The following is a 21,224-nucleotide window of genomic DNA, read 5'->3' as shown; positions in this document are numbered from 1 at the left end:
CACACAGTGTGCAGATGGTATTACATGTGTGTGTGAACATACATTGTGAAGTTTGTCTGAAAGTAACTGGGGGAGGGGGGGTAAAGCACTTGCACTTGCTCCTAAATGATTTATGAATATGCCCTGCATGGGCATTGAACTAGTTCCACCAGCTCTCTACAAACCTCCATGGAGACACTGTACCAATGTACTTTACCAGGCCTTTTATTCCAAGCCTGGGTGTGTCATATCTGTTTTCACCAATACATTGTTACTACTCTATACTCGCGTCAGCTTTCTGTAAAGACCAGCTAAAACCCTGTAGCCTGAGACAAGAAGGTCCTTGTTGTAAATGAGCTCTGGAGGTCACTGTTACTATACATACAAACACTATGTCAAGAGTGTCTGCTGAAGGGTTGGATTGCATAGACAAGACTTCACTCCCTACACTTCTCTCTCCCTCTACATGATGAACTGTGCTTCCGTAAGCCATTTCGTCCCGTTGCACTTTAACTTCCATTAAACATTAACAGGTCTTCTACACGACATGGTTCCCCTACCGTCTCCCATAGCACGCCAACATTCTGCTACGTTCTACACCCCAGACAGCCATGACACTACTGAGGGCTAAGTACACATGCATGCACGTCCACCCACACCTACACACACGCTCCATATACACTACATGGCCAAATGTGGATACCTGCTCGTCGAACATCTCATTCCAAAATCATGGGTATTAATATGGAGTTGTTCCCCCCCTTTGCTGCTATAACAGCCTCCACTCTTCTGGAAAGGCTTTCCATTGGACGTTGGAACATTGCTTCCATTCAGCCACAAGAGCGTTAATGAGGTCGGGCACTGATGTTGGGCGATTATGTCTGGCTCGCAGTCAGCGTTCCAATTCATCCCAAAGGTGTTCGATGGGGTTGAGGTCAGGGCTCTGTGCAGGCCAGTCAGATTCTTCCACACCGATCTCGACAAACCATTTCTGTATGGACCTCGCTTTGTGCACTGGGGAATTGTCATGCTGGCCTTCCTCCAACCACAAAGTTGGAATCACAGAATCGTCTAGAATGTTTGTATGCTGTAGCGTTAAGGTTTCCATTCAGTAGAACTAAGGAGCCTGAACCATGAAAAACAGCTCCAGACCCTTATTCCTCCTCCACCAAATTTACAGTTGGCACTCTGCAGGTAGAGTTCTCCTGCCATCCTCCAAACCCAGATTCTTCCGTCGGGCTGCCAGATGGTGAAGTGTGATTCATCACTCCAGAGAACGCATTTCCACTGCTCCAGAGTCCAATGGCGGCGAGCTTTACACCACTCCAGTTGACACTTGGCATTGTGCATGGTGATCTTAGGCTTGTGTGCGGCTGCTCGGCCATGGAAACCCATTTCATGAAGCTCCCGACGAACAGTTATTGTGCTGACGTTGCTTCCAGAGGCAGTTTGGAACTCAGTAGTGAGTGTTGCAACCAAGGACAGATGATTTTTAAGCACTATGTGCTTGTGTGGCCTACCTATTCGCGGCTGAGCCATTGTTGCTCTTATACGTTTCCACTTCACAATAACAGCACTTACAGTTGACTGGGGCAGCTCTAGCAGGGCAGAAATTTGATAAACTGATTTGTTGGAAAGGTGGCATCCTATGATGGTTCCACATTGAAAGTCACTGAGCTCTTCAGTGCGGGCCAATGTTTGTCTATGGAGATTGCATGGCGGTGTACCCGATTTTATACAACTGTCAGCAACGGGTGTGGCTGAAATAGCCAAATCCACTCATTTGAAGGGATGTCCACATACTTTTGTATCTACATGTTCCTTTTTCATGCTCACATTTAGACCAGTCCTAAGACAGCATATACAATTTGTTGACTGAACTGTACATGTGATTTTAATATAGGAGTGTGTGTGTGTATATTCGTACTATGTCACAATGGGGGGAGTGGCTCTATGTCACTTAATAAAACCTAAAGCTGCTCTCTGTTCATTACAGGAACAAAAGAGCACAAGGAGTAATCCTGGGGGGGTTAAAACACACACACACACACGGATTAGTCTAATTCTGACCCAGCCACACTGAGGAGACACCCTTCTAAGAGTCCCTACCCCCCAAAACCACTCACTACAAGACTCCTGGGGCTACAGAGGGGGTGACCAGTGTGTGCTCTGTCTGCATGCCATGTCTGTGTACTGTGTGTTAATAATTCTGTATTAGAGGAAGGGTTATACTTTTGCATTATTCAGAGCAGAAGATATGACCTGTTAAATCCATCAAATCTGTCCTCACCACTATGGCCAGACGGATGTCTAATAAGGCAGATATGAACAACATGGCTATTCACGGCCTGATCCATCCAATAATTGTTACCATGCCAACCACTCTCACAATCCACTCCACTCTGCTTCAGCCCATCAATGGATTGAGTCATTGGTCTGAATATGGAGTCAATAGACAGATACCTCTCTCTCTCTCACACACGCACACACTCAGTAACACTCTGTAATGTCCTCTAACTGTCCCATTTAGTGACGAGATCTACCCAGGGGGCCTGTGAAAAAACACGCAATCGAGAGAGAGATAGAGAGTAACATACTATTTTCGCAGGCAGACAGGTAGGTACTGTAGGTAGACGAGCTGGTAGGCAGACAGATAAGCAGACAGACAGGAAGGTAGGTAGACAGACAGGCAGGCCTGGGTAGGCTCTATCTAATAGAGTTGGCTGGGAAAGAGCATAAGGAGATCCACCTCAGTGGGGTGGGATAGGGTGGGGAAGCCCTGTGTCTCTGTGTGTGTCTGTTTGGATGTTGGTAGCCTCCAGCATGTGAATGAAGACATTGTTTGATAGCAATGAGGTGGAAGATGGGTCCCGTGCCTCAAAACTAGGAAAGAGGAGGGAAGGAGCGAGGAGAGCGGCTAAAAGTAGGTCGGGGTGCTGAGGGGAGATTTGGAGGAATAGAAAATGACAAGAAAAAGGTTCGAACAGATTGAGCACATAAGCAGTATAGGAAGGAGAGAATGAAACAGAGTCTGTGGACGAAACACGAGGAGGGAGACAGAACAAAACGCTATGATATACTATACATGTATGTATTTATTTCACTGGGTCAAATACACAACATCAAAAAAATATATATTTCAACAGTCAGTCTTCTTTAGATGAGACTGTTAGACCGCTGTCTCTTAGCTGTCATATCCTATTGGACACATGGTCCTTGACTCCATGTGTAACAGGGTTAGTTGTATACTGCCATATGTTGTATACTGCCAGGCCAAACTCTACTGGAGGCATGTCTGCAGTCTGGTGTGTGTGTGTGTGTTGAGAACATTAGCCACGCTGAAATAATTCTCTAAATCTATATGCATGCTTTATCCTCTTCATTCCACTGATCAGCAGATCTGCTGACACACACACAGACACACATGCAATGGGAGAAAAACACTACACAACTGAGTCTTCTCATCTGAGTGGGATTTGAGAGGGTCAGTTTGTATACTTAAAGTGTTTACCTCTGAACACACACACACATGTTATTATGTAAGTTCTGTATAGGTCACACATTCATAAGCAAACACAAGCTCATCTGTCTCACATACTATTGAAATCTCACACAAACACATACACACAACCACATACACACACCCACACACCCACAACCACATACACACAACCACACACAGTAGTGCAGCACAAGTCAGTCTCTGTCTCACTTTGATGGGAGGAACTAATCTGGGGGCGTGAACAAAGATGAATAAATAAAGAACAGAAAAGAAGAGAGGGAGCCATGGTGCTGATTGAGTGGGAAGGGGGGAGTATATTGAGGGAGAAGGGAGGGAGAGAGGGAGGAGGAGAGACATGGGCAGTCCGCCAACTCTGACGAAAGCTGCTTAGCCCAACCAGTTGCCATGGATACAGTCAGGAGTAGCACCCGGCGTGTGTGTGTTTGAGAGAGAGAGAGAGAGAGAGAGAGAGAGAGAGAGAGAGAGAGAGAGAGAGAGAGAGAGAGAGAGAGAGAGAGAGAGAGAGAGAGAGAGAGAGGGAAAACCAACAGGCAAGCATCAGATAGAACCAGTGAGGAAGCAAGAGAGTACCAGGCTGCAGGACAGAGAGAGAGTGTGAGTGAGAGAGAGAGAGAGAGCGGAACAGAGGGAAACAGCCGGAGAAATTGAGTGATAGAGATAGCTAGAAGATGGAGGTGCAGTCAGAATGTGTGGAACCTCCTCCACCTCCTCCTTCTGTTCCCCCATGCGATCCCCAACCGCCAGGGAAGATCAACAAAGCAGCCTTAAAGCTGTTTGGAAAACGACGCTCCAGCTCCGGAATGGCCAGATTCTTCTCCTTCAGGAACAAAGAAGCCAATGGGAATGGGAATTCCGAGAATGGGAATTCTGTGAATGGGAATTCTGCGGGGACGGCTAACGAGCTCGTCAGGAGTAAAACGCATGATGGACTAACAAGCTCGGAGACAGATGGACAGAGAGGGGAGGAGTCCGGAATATCAGAGGCGGGACAGGTGAGGTCTCTCAGCAAATCACTGAGCTTCTTTTCGCTGCTCAGACGAGGAAGTGTGAGAGCTAATGAGAATACAGGGTTTGGAAGCAGGGGGAGGGGTTTAAAAGGCTTCTTTAGTAGTATAAGGTGGCGGCGGAAGGAGAGAGTGACTGAGGGAGAGGTGGGGGTAACTGAGGGGAGGGAGGTGAGAGAGGGGGATGTGATTCTAAAGGAGGAAGTGAAAGATGTCACTCTGACCCTTGAACCCCAGCCCCGCTCACCCCAGGAGGATAATGCGAGCTTGGAGGCTGAGCTAAACACAGAATCAGCGGGAACTTCTTCCGCAGACAACGCCACAACACCACTCACGGACTCTACTGCCATGACGACAAACCTGTCAGAATTCCCCTATACACCATCCCCTTCCCCTCTTCACACTGCCTTTCACTCAAGACCCAAAACGTCCATTTCCTCAGCAACGGCCACCCCTCCTCTGGATCGGTGTGACCCCACCTCTGAACCCTCAGTGGACCGGCTCTGTTCACTCCTCTTCACTGACGTCACCTCGCTCAAGAGCTTTGATTCGCTGACAGGATGCGGTGATATCATTGCAGACGCAGAGGAGGAGGTGGCAGGAAACGTGGGAGGAGGAAATGGAGGAGGAGGAAGTGTCACCAGTAGTAGCAGTAGCAGTGGGGGAGGGGTAGTACGCAGCTCCCCAGCTAAATCCTCCATTACTAACCATGTCACCCCTTCCAGCATTACCCCTACCCCCACTTCAGCCCCTGCCCCCCTCCCAGCCAGGGCACGGCTGATGCCCTCTCACTCTGCCCCGATTCAGCAGCCCTCTGGCAGCGGCGTGGTGGCCTACATGGGGGGTGGCGAGGAGATGGCCAGCCCTGACGGGGTGGACGACGCAGATATGCAGGGGCTCTGGCACATGCTCCCCTCTGGGGGAGAGAACTCCCCCGCCCTCCCACGACCCAGCTCTCACCCGGCTCCCCCCAGGGGTACAGAGCGGAAACCCCCCCAGGTCAAGTCTCTGGGACTCAGCAAGATCCCTTTAGTGGGGGGAGGAAGGATGAGTAAACTACCCACTCATGCTGCCCGTCAAACCTCCTTGCCCAATGAGAAGGACACTAAGGAGGAGGTCCAGCCCCAACAGGATGTCCCGGCCCTTAGAGATGAGGGCTATTGGGATACGCCCTCGGCAACCCCCACGGCAACGCCTGACGACAGCTTCCTGCGGAACCAGAGGATTGGTTTATCGCGTGACAGCTACTCTGGTGACGCACTCTACGACCTCTACAATGAGGAATTGGACAGATCTGATGAAGAGGAAGAGGAGGAAGAAGATCTGACAAGTACTCCTTCCCTCTCCACTGACGACTACAAACGCAGCGGTCCCTCCCAGACTACTCCTCCTTCCTCTTCCTCCTCTTCATCTTTCCGCTCGATGAAGGGAAGCACTAGCCTTCCCCGTGAGTCCAAAATCCCTCTTAGTGTCAGACAGAACACACCACCCCACTCTGTGAGTCAATCAGCTCTTTCTACTGTCCTCGCAGCCACTCCTCCCTCTGACACACCCACCCAAGCTCCTCCCCCAGCCCGGACCAGGATCCCTGTCTCCAAGGTGCCAGTCCGTCGCCCTGGGAACAAGCCCGGCAACGCTACACGAGGGCCAGCCCCCAGGAAGTAAGTCTGGACCAGGCAGCCGTGGACTTGTGTCTTTGGTTAGAACTAGACAACATCACTGGACTGGTGTGTATGACATTGCCAGACTGATTTATTGTGAAATGCATCAGACAATGATAAAGACTTGAAAGAGCTCTAAACAACACTTCCATTGATCCTGGTGGGTCACGCCCCCCCAAAAGTTGAAGTTAAAAACAAAAAATCTACATCACTGGACTTGTGTGTATGGGACACTTTTAAAGACTTCAAGTGGGTGAGGGGAGGGCATTTCAAAGTTTGGGATCCACTTTTTCGACAACTCTCAGCGCTTTTGAATATTTAAACAATGGTCACAGAATTAATCTGCACTGCACACCACTAGGAATGTCTAGAGAAGCTTTTCTTCTTCTCTTCAAGTCCTTGTTTCTAAAACACAGATATTTATATGATACCACGTGTTAAATCTAATGACGGCCTAATCCAATTAAACAGTTTGTAATAATCTAATCGTTAACGAATTACCTCCTAATCCCAGACTACAATCACAGTCTCAATCCTCATCTACATATTTTTTATGCCATTTAGCAGGCGCTTTTATCCAAAGCGACTTACAGTCATGTGTGCAATTATTTCTACGTATGGGTGGTCCTGGGAATCAAACCCACTATTCTGGCATTACAAGCACCATGCTCAACCAGCTGAGCTACAGAGGAGCAATACAGGACTATTAAAGGCCCAGTGCACTACTTTTGTGATTTAAAAAAATAATTTTTGTACTTTTCTTCAGCACCCTACTTCCCGTGGCAATGTGGGGTGTACTGTTGACTGTTCTTCTCCCAGTTCTAAAGTACCAGTGGATAACAGTGGTGACAACATTGCTAAAAAACAATCAGAAAGCATTTATAAATGTATTTTTACTAAGGTGTACATGGAGATCACCGGATACAACACCTCACCTTGCCAGTGAACACAACCAAGAAACAACATCACAAAACTTAATCGTCCTAAGTGAATGACAAACACACACATTCTCCTCTGGACCAGATGTACTCCACCACTCAAACGAGCAACTACTGTACTGTGATGACCTCGCACTGGAGAAACAGCAGCAGGTTCAATCTCTCTGGGATTAACAACTATAACAAACCAACCAATAAAAAAACGGAAAAAGTAACGCAATAGTGAGACACCATTGAATGATGTTCCTCTACTGACTGAACAACGACCACTGAACACTCCTCTCTTGCTGCATGAGGTGCCTGGAACACAAGGCACTAGGTTCAGGGAACACAGTCTACACTAAGGACACACACACACACACACACACACCACGTCAAGGACTCTCTTTCACACACACATCACGTCAAGGATTACTTTCTTCTCTGCCAGGACACATTAATACTACAATGCTTTTTTCTACTGAGTAATTTGTTCTTCACTGGTTTTCATACTCTTTTTATAAGATAATGTTTCATGAGACACCGCAAACAACCTTCACCCCCCCCCCTCCCCCCCTCCCCCTACTGGGCACAAACTGGTTGAATCATCAGTGTTTCAATGTAATTTGTCAATTTATTGTGATGTGGAATCTACATGGAAAATATCAACCTGTTGTTTTGAAAGTGAAATTTCAACCAGAGAATAATGAATCACGGTAACCAAATTTCAACATAGAAAAACCATATGTAATAATCCAACATATCAATTATTAATTTGTAGACAAACTGGAATTAAAGCCAGAGTAAGTCAGTGGCACAGATGGAACTATCCAAGCAGAAGATAAATATCTTTCAAATGTTGAAATTTGATTGCGTTGACAAAAAAATAAACACAATTCAATATCACTTTTGAAATACAATAAATAGCCTGTTAACTTGTCAACAAATTATATGTTGGATTCATGTCTCCAACTCAACCAAAAATAAAAGTTAAAGAATAGGTTTAAGCCAGTGGCTCAGATGGAACTGTCCAATAAGTAGATACATCGCCTTTAAATGCTGATATTTGGTTGCGTTGTCAACCAAACACAATTCCATATTACTTTTGTATACAGTAAATCTTTCAAACTAATTTAACATTTTACCTTAAAATGAGTAACACATCCATGGCCACATTTTGAGGTTACTGTTAACTATACATTTCTTATATAATCATATAAAGTGTGCATGTTCAAGATAGCATCATAGGTCATTGCAGGTCTATGGAGATCTTTACAATCGCTTTAATAATCTGCGCAGAATCTAGAATGGCATTGATCACTTGCACCATGTACTTTTAATGTAATCTCTCAACTTCAATCCAGGTCACTTGGTTGTGCTACTAGATGAAGCACAGTGATAACACATTAATCTGTTTTATAAATCAACAACATATCTGACATTGTATTCTCATTTGAACTGCTGTGCTTTTAACTGGTTGAAAGTGCAGTGATAGGCATTTGGGTGACATCTAAACCAAAAATCAGACATTGTTTTTCCATTGGAATTTGATCGTGGTTTTAGATGTTTGAAGCATATTGATAACACATTGGAAATTCAACTAACTTTTGGCTGTCTTTTTGAGTTGAATATAGGTTGTAATCTCATTGATCAACGTCTCAACCAAATATGACACAATTATCCACGTTGAAATGACCTGGTGTGCCCAATGGGCAGGTTCTTAGCGGACCTTTGTGGACCTTTGTTTCTGATATCTGAAGGAGGAAGGGGGTGGGGGCCAAAGGTAATACCTGTGGCTTGCATTCAGGAGTACACCTCATCCCCATCCCCAAATCATGGACACACACTCCTTTTCTCTCATCCTGCTGGTGACCACTGTTCCTCTATATACCATCAGGAGTGACAGACCTACAGAAAATGAGCATGACGTTGCTCTTAACCCCATGTCTACCTACCTGTCTGTCGGTCGGTCAGTCTGTCTATCTATCCATCTGTCGGTCTGTTCCTGAGTTTTAGAAGTGGGTATAAGGGATGTTGATTGGACCCACTAGCTTGGGGAGCAGTTCGGAGAATTCCTAACAAACAGTCGAAGAGAGGAGAGTGTAAAGGTGGAGCACAGTTTTAAAAATAGTCTGGATGTTTTTCTATGTTTTGGTTTCCTTCTCTCTGTTCACCACTTTATCCTTAATCTGGGCAACAAGTTGCATTACAGTGGAAAGCATTATCCATCATTTTTACTGTTTTATCTTCCTGTCTGTCTTTCTTTCTCTCTGTTAATGGTGTGAATGTCTTTGTTTTCTTTCCTGTTTATATATTTAATGAATAAAACCCTGTGTTCGTGCTAATAGAGTGGATTCTGGCTCAGTGTTAGCATCCATTTGTCACCTGCACATACACACACACACACACACACACACACACACACACACACACACACACACACACACACACACACACACACACACACACACACACACACACACACACACATACACACACCACGTGTAGGGCATGGTTGTTCAGCTGGTGGGTGATATGGATGAAGCTTTGTGGTTCAGCCCCCTCCCCCCGCTGTTTAAATCCCTAGGAGGATGAGGGGTGGGGGAGGGAGGCTGTTGTTGTTTTAGTGTGTGGCTCAGAGAGCTGTCTGGTTCATTTCAAGAGATGGAGATACAATTCCCCATGCTTGTTCATTAAAATAAATCAATGTTGAGTATTGATTGTTAGAATGTATGGTGGGGAGAGACAGACTGAATCTGGAACACAAAGAAATGTGCTGGATTCAGCCAAAATAGGCAATCTGCCAATATGGAACTGAGTGTGTGTGTGTGTGCTTGTGTGTGTGTGCATGCATTTGTAAGGAAGGGGGATTTGGTGCAGTGCGAATCCCCTTTGTAATGGTGCAGCAAAAAGAAGTCTCTCCTTCTCTCACCCCCCCATCTGTCTTCCCTCTCTCTCCCTGCAGAGTGCAGTTTATGTAAAAGCATTACGTAACACCATAACACTCTAATGGCAACAGCACACCAGATCAAAGCTGCTCATGATGACAGAGAGAGGGGTGTGTGTACACTATCAGTGTGAAGTGGGAGCCTGCTTTTTTGTGTGAAGTGACTACCTGTGTGTGTGTGTGTGTGTGTGTGTGTGTGTGTGTGTGTGTGTGTGTGTGTGTGTGTGTGTGTGTGTGTGTGTGTGTGTGTGTGTGTGTGTGTGTGTGTGTGTGTGTGTGTGTGTGTGTGTGTGTGTGTGTGTGTGTATGTGTAATGGGATATCTCTTTTCGTTTTCGTGTGATCTAACCTTTGACTCCACACACACACACACACACACACACACACACACACACACACACACACACACACACACACACACACACACACACACACACACACACACACACACACACACACACACACACACACACACACACACACACACACACACACACACACACACACAGTCAGTCAGCGTGGGTATACTGCATATTAAACTATAAAGACTTGTCTGGGTGGAATTACTTTGAATTTGCTTACAGAGGAAAACAAAGACAGAATGGAAATGAGAGAATGAGAAAGAAAGAGAGAAAGAAAGACTGAGGGGTAGGCAGGAAAGCAATGAGGACTTTATTGTGTGTGTGTGTGTGTGTGTGTGTGTGTGTGTGTGTGTGTGTGTGTGTGTGTGTGTGTGTGTGTGTGTGTGTGCGCGCGTGCGTGTGCGTGTGCGTGTGCGTGTGCGTGTGTGTGTGTGTGTATATAGGCGTTTGTTTAGGGTGAACTCTAAATGTCGAATGATGCTTGAAAAGGTCTGGCATCAAGAGCCTGTCTGTAGTCACAGTGTGCATGTTTGTTTGAGAACCTGCATAATTCAGAAGAATGATTTAAGTTGACTGTATAGTTATTCAGGTGAAGTTGTACTACTAAATTATGATGATTATGGCGATGATGTTGATGATGATTATGGTGATGATGATGTTGATGATGATATACAGTTCTACACCCTTAGCAAAAAGGTGCTATCTAGAACCTAAAATGGTTCTTTAGCTGTCCCCATGGGATAACCCTTTGAAGAATACTTTTTGGTTCCAGGTAGAACCCTTTTGGGTTCCATGCAGGACCCTTTCCACAGAGAGTTCTAAATGGAACCCAAAAGGGTTCTACGTAGAACCAAAAAGGGTTCTCCTACGGGGAGAGCTGAAGAACCCTTTTTTCTTCGAGTGTAGATATACTAGATAATGTACTCTTGTTCAGAAACTCAAGAGTTAACAATGATTGTAGTTATCTCCTCCCCTCATCTTTTCTTCCCTCTCTATCTGTTTTTTTCTCCATCATTTAATCTCCATGGGTAACTGGCCTTGCTTGTATAAAATCTCACCACTGATTTTCACCTGAGTGTATGTGTGTGTGTGTCAGAAAGTGAATGCATGTGTGAATGTGTGATTGAAGCCCATTCAAAAAGCTGCACCCCACATTTCGTCCCACCACAGATGTTTCCTTGGCAACCCCACTAGGTCATCCAATAAGAAGAAGGTGCTGGGCAAGGAAAGGAGGGGGGGGGAACTGAGAAACCAGATTGGAGTCGGACTGGTGCAGTGACACAGACACACACAGACACACACAGACACACACGCACACACACAAACAAAATTAACAGTCATGGCATGAACATGTGGTTTTGAAGCAAGCCTGTTTTGTTCAATAGAACTCTCACCTTTAACACACATTATATCCATGTGTCAATCTCACCTCAATGGTCTCCCGCTCTCTCTCTCTCCCCCCCAATGCAAGATGATGCCACTTCCTGTTCAGAGAAGTGGTTGCGTAATGGTTCCTCTTTTCAATATCATATGCACCTCCTCAGCTTCCGCCACTGTGTGTGTGCAGTGTGAGTGTGTGTGTGGGAGAGAGAGAGAGAGAAAGAGACAGAAAGAGGAGGGGGTGGGGGCTGGAGAGAGACATGAAGAGGGATGGGATAGAGATTAATATATATTACAAGAGAAATATGGTCAATAATGTATCAGCTCTGAGTGGATAGAACATTCATGTTGGAGACCTGGGCTCATTCTCAAAAGTCTTTCCTTGATTCCTCGTGTCCCCTCTCCTCGTCTCCTTTGTAACACACATTGGAGGAGAGGATCTGAGAGAAGAGTGGAAGTAAGGAACCTAGAAAATACTTTTGAGGAAGACCAAAGCTCTCACTGACCCGAGTCTTCACATATCCCATGAAGAAAGAGATGTCTGACAATGCTTTTCCAATTGACTAAAACAACACTGCTGAAAAAGGCCTCATATCTCTGACATCCAGCCCTGCCCCCCCCCCCCCACACAATGAACCTCCCACCCTCTCTGTGTTCTGAGGGGGGCTTAGGAGGTGATGTAGGCCTCTACGCTCACACACTCTTTATACAATATATGTTGTGAAATCTGCCCTCCTGCCCCATCCCTCAGGAAAAACAGAAAGGAAGTAAGTATGGCATCCTGTAACTGTAATCTGGTACGTTACCAGCTACAATACTGTAATCAGAGTACAGATACTTTTGGATTACTTTCAAATTCAGAACAGATGTTTGCAAAAAACAACAACATTATGACACCTTTCTGTTTTCTCAATGACATTCAATTCAGCATTTAAAAAAGGCGCAAGTTGAAGTTTGTTCGACCTGAGGGAGTCTGACCACAAGTCAAAGACCACTGTGATGACACACCAAATGCATTTAGTGGATCCTTTTAATCTTCGTCTAATGCCTCTTAAAGGGACATTTCACCATGTTTCAACTTCATATTCATTATCTCCAGCACCACCCCAACATCAACGTTATGTGAAAAAGATGTTTCTATGTTTTGTAGGAGGATAAGTGTTTCCAATGTCATCATCAACCAATTAGTAGCCAATGCCTACTCATAAATTGATTAAAATCACATGATGTACACCGATGATGTCATTGGAAATACATATTCCTATTTTTTAGAAATAGACTATTAAAATTTCCTTTAAGTGTAATGTAGTCCAAAAGTAATCAGATTACGTTACTACATTTGGGTAATCTAAAAGTTATGTTACTGATTACAATGTTGGACAGGTAACTAGTAACTAACAGATTACATTTAGAAAGGAATTTACTCAACCCTGGATGTGCTCCATGAAGTTTATGGTTAGTTATAAACAAAATACTTATATATTGCTGGTACAACGCTTCAGACAGCACACATAATGACGTTTTTTAAGAATGACCAATGAAGAATAATACATTTTGGGTCAATTTCAGCTCATATAAGACTTCAGTGTAACCACTGTGTAGCCCACGCGCAATGTGCCTCTAGACCTGTCTCTGGAGAGAGGACTCAGAACCAGTCTGAATCCAGGGCAAGATCACCCTCTAGTGGTTCTGACACAACACTGCTGCTTCTGAGCACAGATGACAAATGCACCATCAGCTTTAACTAGCTGGGCATGTGCAGTTGTTGTTGCATATTGCCTGCCCGTCCCCAGGATTCTGCGATCGCATAATTCAATGCAAAATCAACCAATCAGCGCATATTATACGAGACTCGCAATTTTGACCAGTTTCCGCACTTTTAGCGCATAAAAGGGTCCAATCAAAAGCGGGTTCGTAATTTTGACCAATTACTGCACTGTTACGGTGGGAAATGTCCCAATCCTACCACACTTCAACAAAGTTTTTTCCGCTGGCCTGTCAGCGTATTCACGTGCGAAGATGATGGGTGATTGTTGATGGCTGACAGGCAGTACAATGAACAGAAATCAATCTCATTTGCCAACCAAAATAACAGCTAACTACAGTGCGAAACAATTTCCAAATGTTTTTGGAAACTAGAGAAAGTCGTCAATCAACAGTCACTTCAAATCAGCAAAGCATATTTGAATGTCAGAACAGTTCTCTTAGCAGCGGCAGATAACCATGACTGAAGCGGTAGCAGGGAAGACTGTGGCAAGCGCTGAAAGAATCAAGGTGAGTGGCGTTTTACTCTGCTAACCTTGGCTTTAGTAGGGTGGTCGTCACTCTGCTCTCCCCAGTCTGTCTATGGAGAGCGCTGCTCAAAGCACAAAGTGCAATTTGTTAGCATTGCCGTTTTAACTCTGTAAAACGTAATACGGATCACCAAAGCACAATCTTTCTGGATTTTTAGAAATTGAATAATCAACCACAACTCTATTTTTACGTGTTCTGTTCTTTATCTCCCATACGACCCTTTCAGGAAAAAAAATCACAATCTCAAGAATTTTGAAGACAACTTATTACAAAGAAATATCGATCCTCAAATTGAAAGTGAATGATAAGCTTTGAATCTATTTGGGGGTTTTTTGAGAGAGAGAGAGTGAGTAGGAATGGAAGGTGCATCTCGTGTTGATAGCAAGCCCCAAGCCTGATGGAGAGGTGTGTGTGTGAGAGAGAGTGAATATGTGAGTGGATTATGACAGAGCTGTTAAGGAAAATAAACAGAATTGAGCACTTTAGATGTTTCTAATAGTTTTTGTATTTATGTATTCTGCTGAAAATCGTCCAAAAACTGAGCACATATGACTTATTGCTTTATATGAAATTAACGTGAAAAAAATCTCAAAATGTATTGCAGAATTTCAGAAAAGCTACCACAAAATCAAGCGTTTATGGCTGCAGAAATCACAATTTTGGGGGGCGAAATCCTGGAGGGACTGGCCTGTGGGCCACATTTAAGACACACCCTCGTCCACTTACCCTCACCTTATGCCGTTGGGGAAATCCCCGTCAGCCATCTTGGAGGGTGGTCCAAATGATTAGCCAAGCAAGGGAAGTTTGCAACATAAACCCCTCAGCCTTCATTTTCGAGAGTGTACAATTTATGTTCACTCCAGGGCCTGAAACTCCCCATAATTCAATTAGACGATTGTACATCCGCTAAGTCAGCAAAACCTTAAACATCAACGGAGAAGTCAACATAAGTGTAAGTAAAAATGAATCCAAATAAATTACTTTTTACCTGGTAGCAAAAAAAATATTTTGGAAGTTGTAGAAATTAAACATTTCCCTACAGAAGTTCCAGCTAGGCAGGCTAATGTTAGTTAGCTAATTAATTTACTAGCTATCATACAGTAGGTGTGTATTTAATATAAGTAGACATGCACTCAATTGAATGGAGCACAAAGCACCCACAAGCCACCGGTGGCTGAAACACATTCATCTTGGGATGAACGAATGATTAATTTACGACCAAGGGTGGTCCATTTTTAAAAATCATTCCTTCCTCCCTTGCCCTGGAAGTGTATACTCGTCAGAAGTGTCCACTTAAGACACACCCTATCCCCTCAGCCCTCAAATTAAATGTTTGGACTGCGGCCATTGTTTTACGTTGGACCGTTACATGTCACATGACCACATTTGACCACATTTGTGAACTTCAGTCCGGGAGATCCCACCTGTTTTAAAACATCTACCACATTTTGGAGGCAGGAAATAAGACAGCCAGTGTAGATAATACCAGTAATTACCACAAACCGGCTCATAGCCTGTAACAAAAAGGGAGACAACGCAGAGACCAAGGAATAACAAAAATGTATTAACTAAAGTAACTATATACAATCAACAATGGTGTGTGTAGTCAGTAATCAGTAGTGTGAGTGGTTGCCTGCATAGATGGTGATAATGAGGGGTGTTGAGGTGCCAAAACAAACAAGGCACAAAAAAAAGTGTGTGCGTGGAGAGTCTCCTCAATGAATCAGGGAAAGGTATGTATCCCCGGGACATACCCGAGCCCAGGTGTGTCCCATTTCGCTGATGACCCTCCGCACCACCCAAACAAAAATAAAATAATGCGCTTGTTAACGCTACCCCACGGCCCCAGCCAACCTCATCCTCCGCAACCTTTGAGCACAGGAAGCAACCTTTGAGCACAGGAAGCAACCTTTGAGCACAGGAAGCAACCTTTGAGCACAGGAAGCAACCTTTGAGCACAGGAAGCAACCTTTGAGCACAGGAAGCAACCTTTGAGAGAAAAGAGGACAGCAGGGAACAGAAAACAGGAGCAACAAGACAACACAATAAGCAGTGGCCAGTCACATGGACGACATACAACCTCAGGGACCACGCGCGTCCACGGATCAATAGGACCAGACGCGTTCAGGAACAGGGCGCACGAGAGAACACGTCAGCATCTACATGCTTCACATTGAGATGGAATGCCTGTAAATACAAACCATCTGGTTAGGACACATCATAGACCTCAAGAAGGTGAGAGGGTTATGGTCGGTGTAGACCACAATAGGTACTACACCCGACATACACCTCAGTGTTGTAGCGCCCATATGAGTGCTAGCGCTTCTTCAACTGATAATGGTTAAACTTCTTGGAAAATAAACTAAACAGGCCTCGCAACACCGGACACATCTGCTTGCAGCAGGACTGCACCTGCATCCACCTGCAGGGTGAATGAAAAATCCAGGGAAGGAGCAGCCAGCAACGGAGCTGAGGTAAGCAACCTCTTTGCATCTTGAAAAGCCTGAGGAGACCAGACGTACACCGCATTAGCTTTCAGCAAATCTGTCAGGGGAGTGACTATGGTAGAGAAGTTCCTACAGGACCAATCATAATGCAACAAAATACTATACACCAAAATGTCTAGGAACCAACCTTATGATCCCAGATGAGCACCCACGAACCAGCTCGTAGCCCATAACAAAAAGGGAGACCAAGGAATAACCAAATATATTAACTAAATTACTACATACAATTAACAATGGTGTGTGAGTAGTTGTGTGCGTAGATGGTGATAATGAGGAGAGGTGCCAAAACAAACAAGCCACAACCAAAAATACAGTGTGTCTGCGTGAAGAGAGTCTCCTCAATGAATGGGGGAAAGGTGTATTTATAATTTCGCTGATGTCCCTCCCGGCTCCGCCCACTGACATCCCATTAAGGAAAACAAGAGCAAAAAGAGAATTTGGCAGACAGAGTGGGAGGGTCATCACATTGCACACTAGCTGATACAATATACAGGGAAGTTGCTATTGTTCCGGGCTAATGTGATGGTCCATTGGCCATTACCAGATAGGTACTGTTTGGTGTAACACAGAGAATTTTAGACCAACCTTAACTTGGCGATACAATCTTTGTTCTCAATTCAAAACATGTATCTTCTAAAATGTCCGTGTCCAGTTGCTGGTGATTCGTTTGAAATTAGAGCCATGGCTACATGGGACATTTTCTATGTAGTACTGTGTGCCTCCCTTAGTCTGTTCTGGACTTTAAGTTTGTGAAGAGACCTGGGGGTATGCATTAGAGGGCGACCGATTAATCGGAATGGCCGATTTAATTAAGGCCGATTTCAAGTTTTCATTAACAATTGGTAATCTTCATTTTTGGACACCGATTGTGGCCGTTTATTTTATTTTTTCTTCCATTTTTTTATTTATTTATTTATTTTTTAACCTTTTTAACTAGGCAAGTCAGTTAAGAACACATTCTTATTCTCAATGACGGCCTAGGAACGGTGGGTTAACTGCCTTGTTCAGGGGCAGAACGACAGATATGTACCTTGTCAGCTTGGGGATTCGATCTTGCAACCTTCCGCTTACTAGGCCAACGCTCTAACCACCTGCCTTACATTGCACTCCACGAGGAGCCTGTGTGGCAGGCTGACCTGCTGACCTGTTACGCGAGTGCAGCAAATCTTATAAAAAACAATCAACCTTAACATAATCACTAGTTAACTACACATGGTTGATGATACTACTAGTTTATCTAGCGTGTCCTGCATTGCATATAATCGATGCGGTGCCTGTTAATTTCTCATCGAATCACAGCCTACTTCTCCAAACGGGTGAGGATTTAACAAGCGCTTTCGCAAAAAAAGCACTGTCGTTGCACCAATGTGTACCTAACCATAAACATCAATGCCTTTCTTTAAAATCAATACACAAGTATATATTTTTAAACCTGCATATTTAGTTAATATTGCCTGCTAACATCACTTTTTTTAAACTAGGGAAATTGTGTCACTTTTCTTGCGTTCCGTGCAAGCAGTCAGGGTATGTGCAGCAGTTTGGGCCGCCTGACTCGTTGCGAACTGTGTGAAGACCATTTATTCCTAAATAAGACCGTAATTAATTTGCCAGCATTGTACATCATTTTGACATAACATTGAAGGTTGGACAATGTAACAGCAATATTCAGACTTAGGGATGCCACCCCGTTAGATAAAATATGGAACGGTTCCGTATTTCACTGAAAGAATAAACGTTTTGTTTTCGAAATGATAGTTTCCGGATTTGACCATATTAATGACCCAAGGCTCGTATTTCTGTGTGTTATTATGTTATAATTAATTCTATGATTTGATATTTAGAGCAGGCTGACTAGGCAGCAGCAGTCTCGTAAGCATTCATTCAAACAGCACTTTCGTGCGTTTGCCAGCAGCCCTTCGTTGTGCTTCAAGCATTGAGCTCTGTTTATGACTTTTATGACTCAACTCCCGAGATTAGGCTGGTGTAACCGATGTGAAATGGCTAGCTAGTTAGCGGGGTATGCGCTAATAGCGTTTCAATCGGTGACGCCACTCGCTTTGAGACCTTGAAGTAGTTGTTCCCCTTGCTCTGCAAGGGCCGCGGCATTTGTGGAGCAATGGATAACGATGCTTCGAGGGTGGCTGTTTTCGATGTGTTCCTGGTTCGAGCCCAGGTAGGGGCGAGGAGAGGGACGGAAGCTATACTGTTACACTGGCAATACTAAAGTGCCTATAAGAACATCCAATAGTCAAAGGTATATGAAATAGAAAATGGTATAGAGAGAACTAGTCCTATAATTCCTATAATAACTACAACCTAAAACTTCTTACCTGGGAATATTGAAGACTCATGTTAAAAGGAACCACCAGCTTTCATATGTTCTCATGTTCTGAGCAAGGAACTTAAACGTTAGCTTTTTTAAATGGCGCACATTGCACTTTTACTTTCTTCTCCAACACTTTGTTTTTGCATTATTTAAACCAAATTGAACATGTTTCATTATTTATTTGAGGCTAAATTGATTTTATTGATGTATTAAGTTAAAATAAAAGTGTTCATTCGGTATTGTTGTAATTGTCACTATTACAAATAAATAAATAAAAATCGTCCGATTAATCGGTAACGGCTTATTTTGGTACTCCAATAATCGGTATCGGGATCTGCGTTGAAAAATCATAATCGGTCGACCTCATGTATGCGTGGGTGTCCGAGCTGTGTGCTAGTAGTTTAAACAGACAGCTCGGTGCATTCAGCATGTCAATACTTATAAAAACAAGTAGTAATGAAGTAAATCTCTCCTCTACTTTGAGCCATGAGAGATTGACATGCCTATTATTCATGTTAGTTCTCATGTACATTTAAGGGCTAGATGTGCTGCCCTGTTCTGAGCCTATTGTATTTTTCCTAAGTCCCTCTTTGTGGCACCTGAACACACGATTGTACAGTAGTCCAGGTGCGACAAAACTAGGGCCTGTACGTAGGACCTGCCTTGTTGATAGTGTTGTTAAGAAGGCAGAGCAATGCTTTATTATGGACAGACTTCTCCCCATCTTAGCTACTGTTGCATCAACATGTTTTAACTTTGATAGTTTACAATCCAGGGTTACTCCAAGCAGTTTAGTTACATCAACTTGCTCAATTTCCACATTATTCATTACAAGATTTATTTGAGGTTTACGGCTTTAGCGATTGATTTGTCCCAAATACAATGCTTTTAGTTTTTAAATATTTAGGACTAATATATATTTCTTGCCACCCATTCTGAAACTGACTGCAGCTCTTTGTTAAGTGTTGCAGTAATTTGACTCGCTGAAGTGTTGAGTTATCCGCATACCTAGACACACTGGCTTTACTCAACTAATGACATGCCACTGGCTTTTTTTCAATATTTACTAAGGGGCCTAAACAGCTGCCCTGGGAAATTTCTGATTCTACCTGGATTATGTTGTAAAGGCTTTCATTAAAGAACACACTCTGTGTTCTGTTAGACAGGTAACTGTCACGCCCTGACCGTAGAGATCTTTTTATTCTCTATGTTTGGTTGGTCAGGGTGTGACTCGGGTGGGAAACTCTATGTTCTTTGTTTCTATGTTTTGGCCGGGTATAGCCCCTCTCACTGGTGCTGTGAAGATACCTGCATCAGAGGAGAAGCATGGGAAGATCAGCAGTCTTGTAAAGATTTTAGCAATGGAATAGTACCAGGTGTGTGTAATGATGGGGAACAGGTGTGCGTAATAAGGAAGTCAGGGCCGGTAGTTAGTAGACCGGCGATGTCGCACCACGGAGAGAGGGAGCAGGAATAGGCGTGACACAAGTATTCCGATCCCTGAGTCAATACATGTTAGAATCACCTTTGGTAGTAATTACGACTGTGAGTCTTTCTGGGCGCCGACAAGATGGTGCCGACAGAGATGGTCGCCTCGCTTCAGGTCCTTAGGAAACTATGCAGTTATTTTTTTAATGTATTATTTATTACATTGTTAGCCCAGGCAATCTCAAGTGTTATTACATACAACCTGGAAGAGCATATTTGATATTAAAGCGATGACAACTTACCAACATTACGACCAGGAATGTCTTTCCCATAGCAGATCCTTTATTCGGACCTCCACCCTGGACATGAGATCTTATCCCAGAGGCCGACCCAAAACAACGCGGTCGCGGGAGAGGCAAACGGAGCGGCCTGCTGGTCAGACTCAGAAGGCGAGCACACCGTCCACCACTCCCGAGCATATTACTCACCAATGTCCAATCTCTAGATAACAAGGTGGACGAAATTAGGGCACGAGTTGCCTTCCAGAGAGACATCACAGATTGTAACATTCTCTGTTTCACTGTAACATTCTCTGTTTCACGGAAACATGGCTAACTCGGGATATGTTGTCAGAGTCGGTACAGCCACCCGGTTTCTTCATGCATCGCGCCGACAGAAACAAACATCTCTCTGGTAAGAAGGGCGAGGGTGTATGCCTTATGATTAACGACTCATGGTGTTATCACAATAACATACAGGAACTTAACTTCTTGACGCTAGGGGTCAGATTATTATTATTTTTAAAAATAAAGTTCCCAAGGTAAACAGACTCTTTCTCAGGTCCAGATCGTAGAATATGCATATAATTTACAGATTAGGATTGAAAACACTCCAAA

At 44.1% G+C, this 21,224-nt stretch overlaps 2 protein-coding genes across 2 annotated transcripts in view; both read left to right on the top strand.

Annotated features, from left to right (window-relative positions):
- Positions 1–3,963: 3,963 nt before the first annotated feature.
- On the top strand, positions 3,964–9,438 carry LOC139583586 (APC membrane recruitment protein 2-like). Its single transcript, XM_071414830.1, has one exon. The coding sequence runs from the start codon at positions 4,171–4,173 to the stop codon at positions 6,169–6,171; it is 2,001 nt and encodes a 666-aa protein (XP_071270931.1). The 5' UTR covers positions 3,964–4,170; the 3' UTR covers positions 6,172–9,438.
- A 4,281-nt stretch (positions 9,439–13,719) lies between these two features.
- Positions 13,720–21,224, top strand: part of LOC139583598 (toll-like receptor 13) — a 29,275-nt gene continuing 21,770 nt past the window's right edge. The window contains exon 1 of the mRNA XM_071414854.1: positions 13,720–14,046. The gene's annotated coding sequence lies outside the window, so the exon portion shown is untranslated. The remainder of the gene's footprint in view (positions 14,047–21,224) is intronic.

This window comes from Salvelinus alpinus, chromosome 8, assembly GCF_045679555.1.
Source record: "Salvelinus alpinus chromosome 8, SLU_Salpinus.1, whole genome shotgun sequence".
Classification (NCBI taxonomy): Eukaryota; Metazoa; Chordata; class Actinopteri; order Salmoniformes; family Salmonidae; genus Salvelinus; species Salvelinus alpinus.
This window is presented reverse-complemented; position numbering and strand designations above follow the sequence as displayed.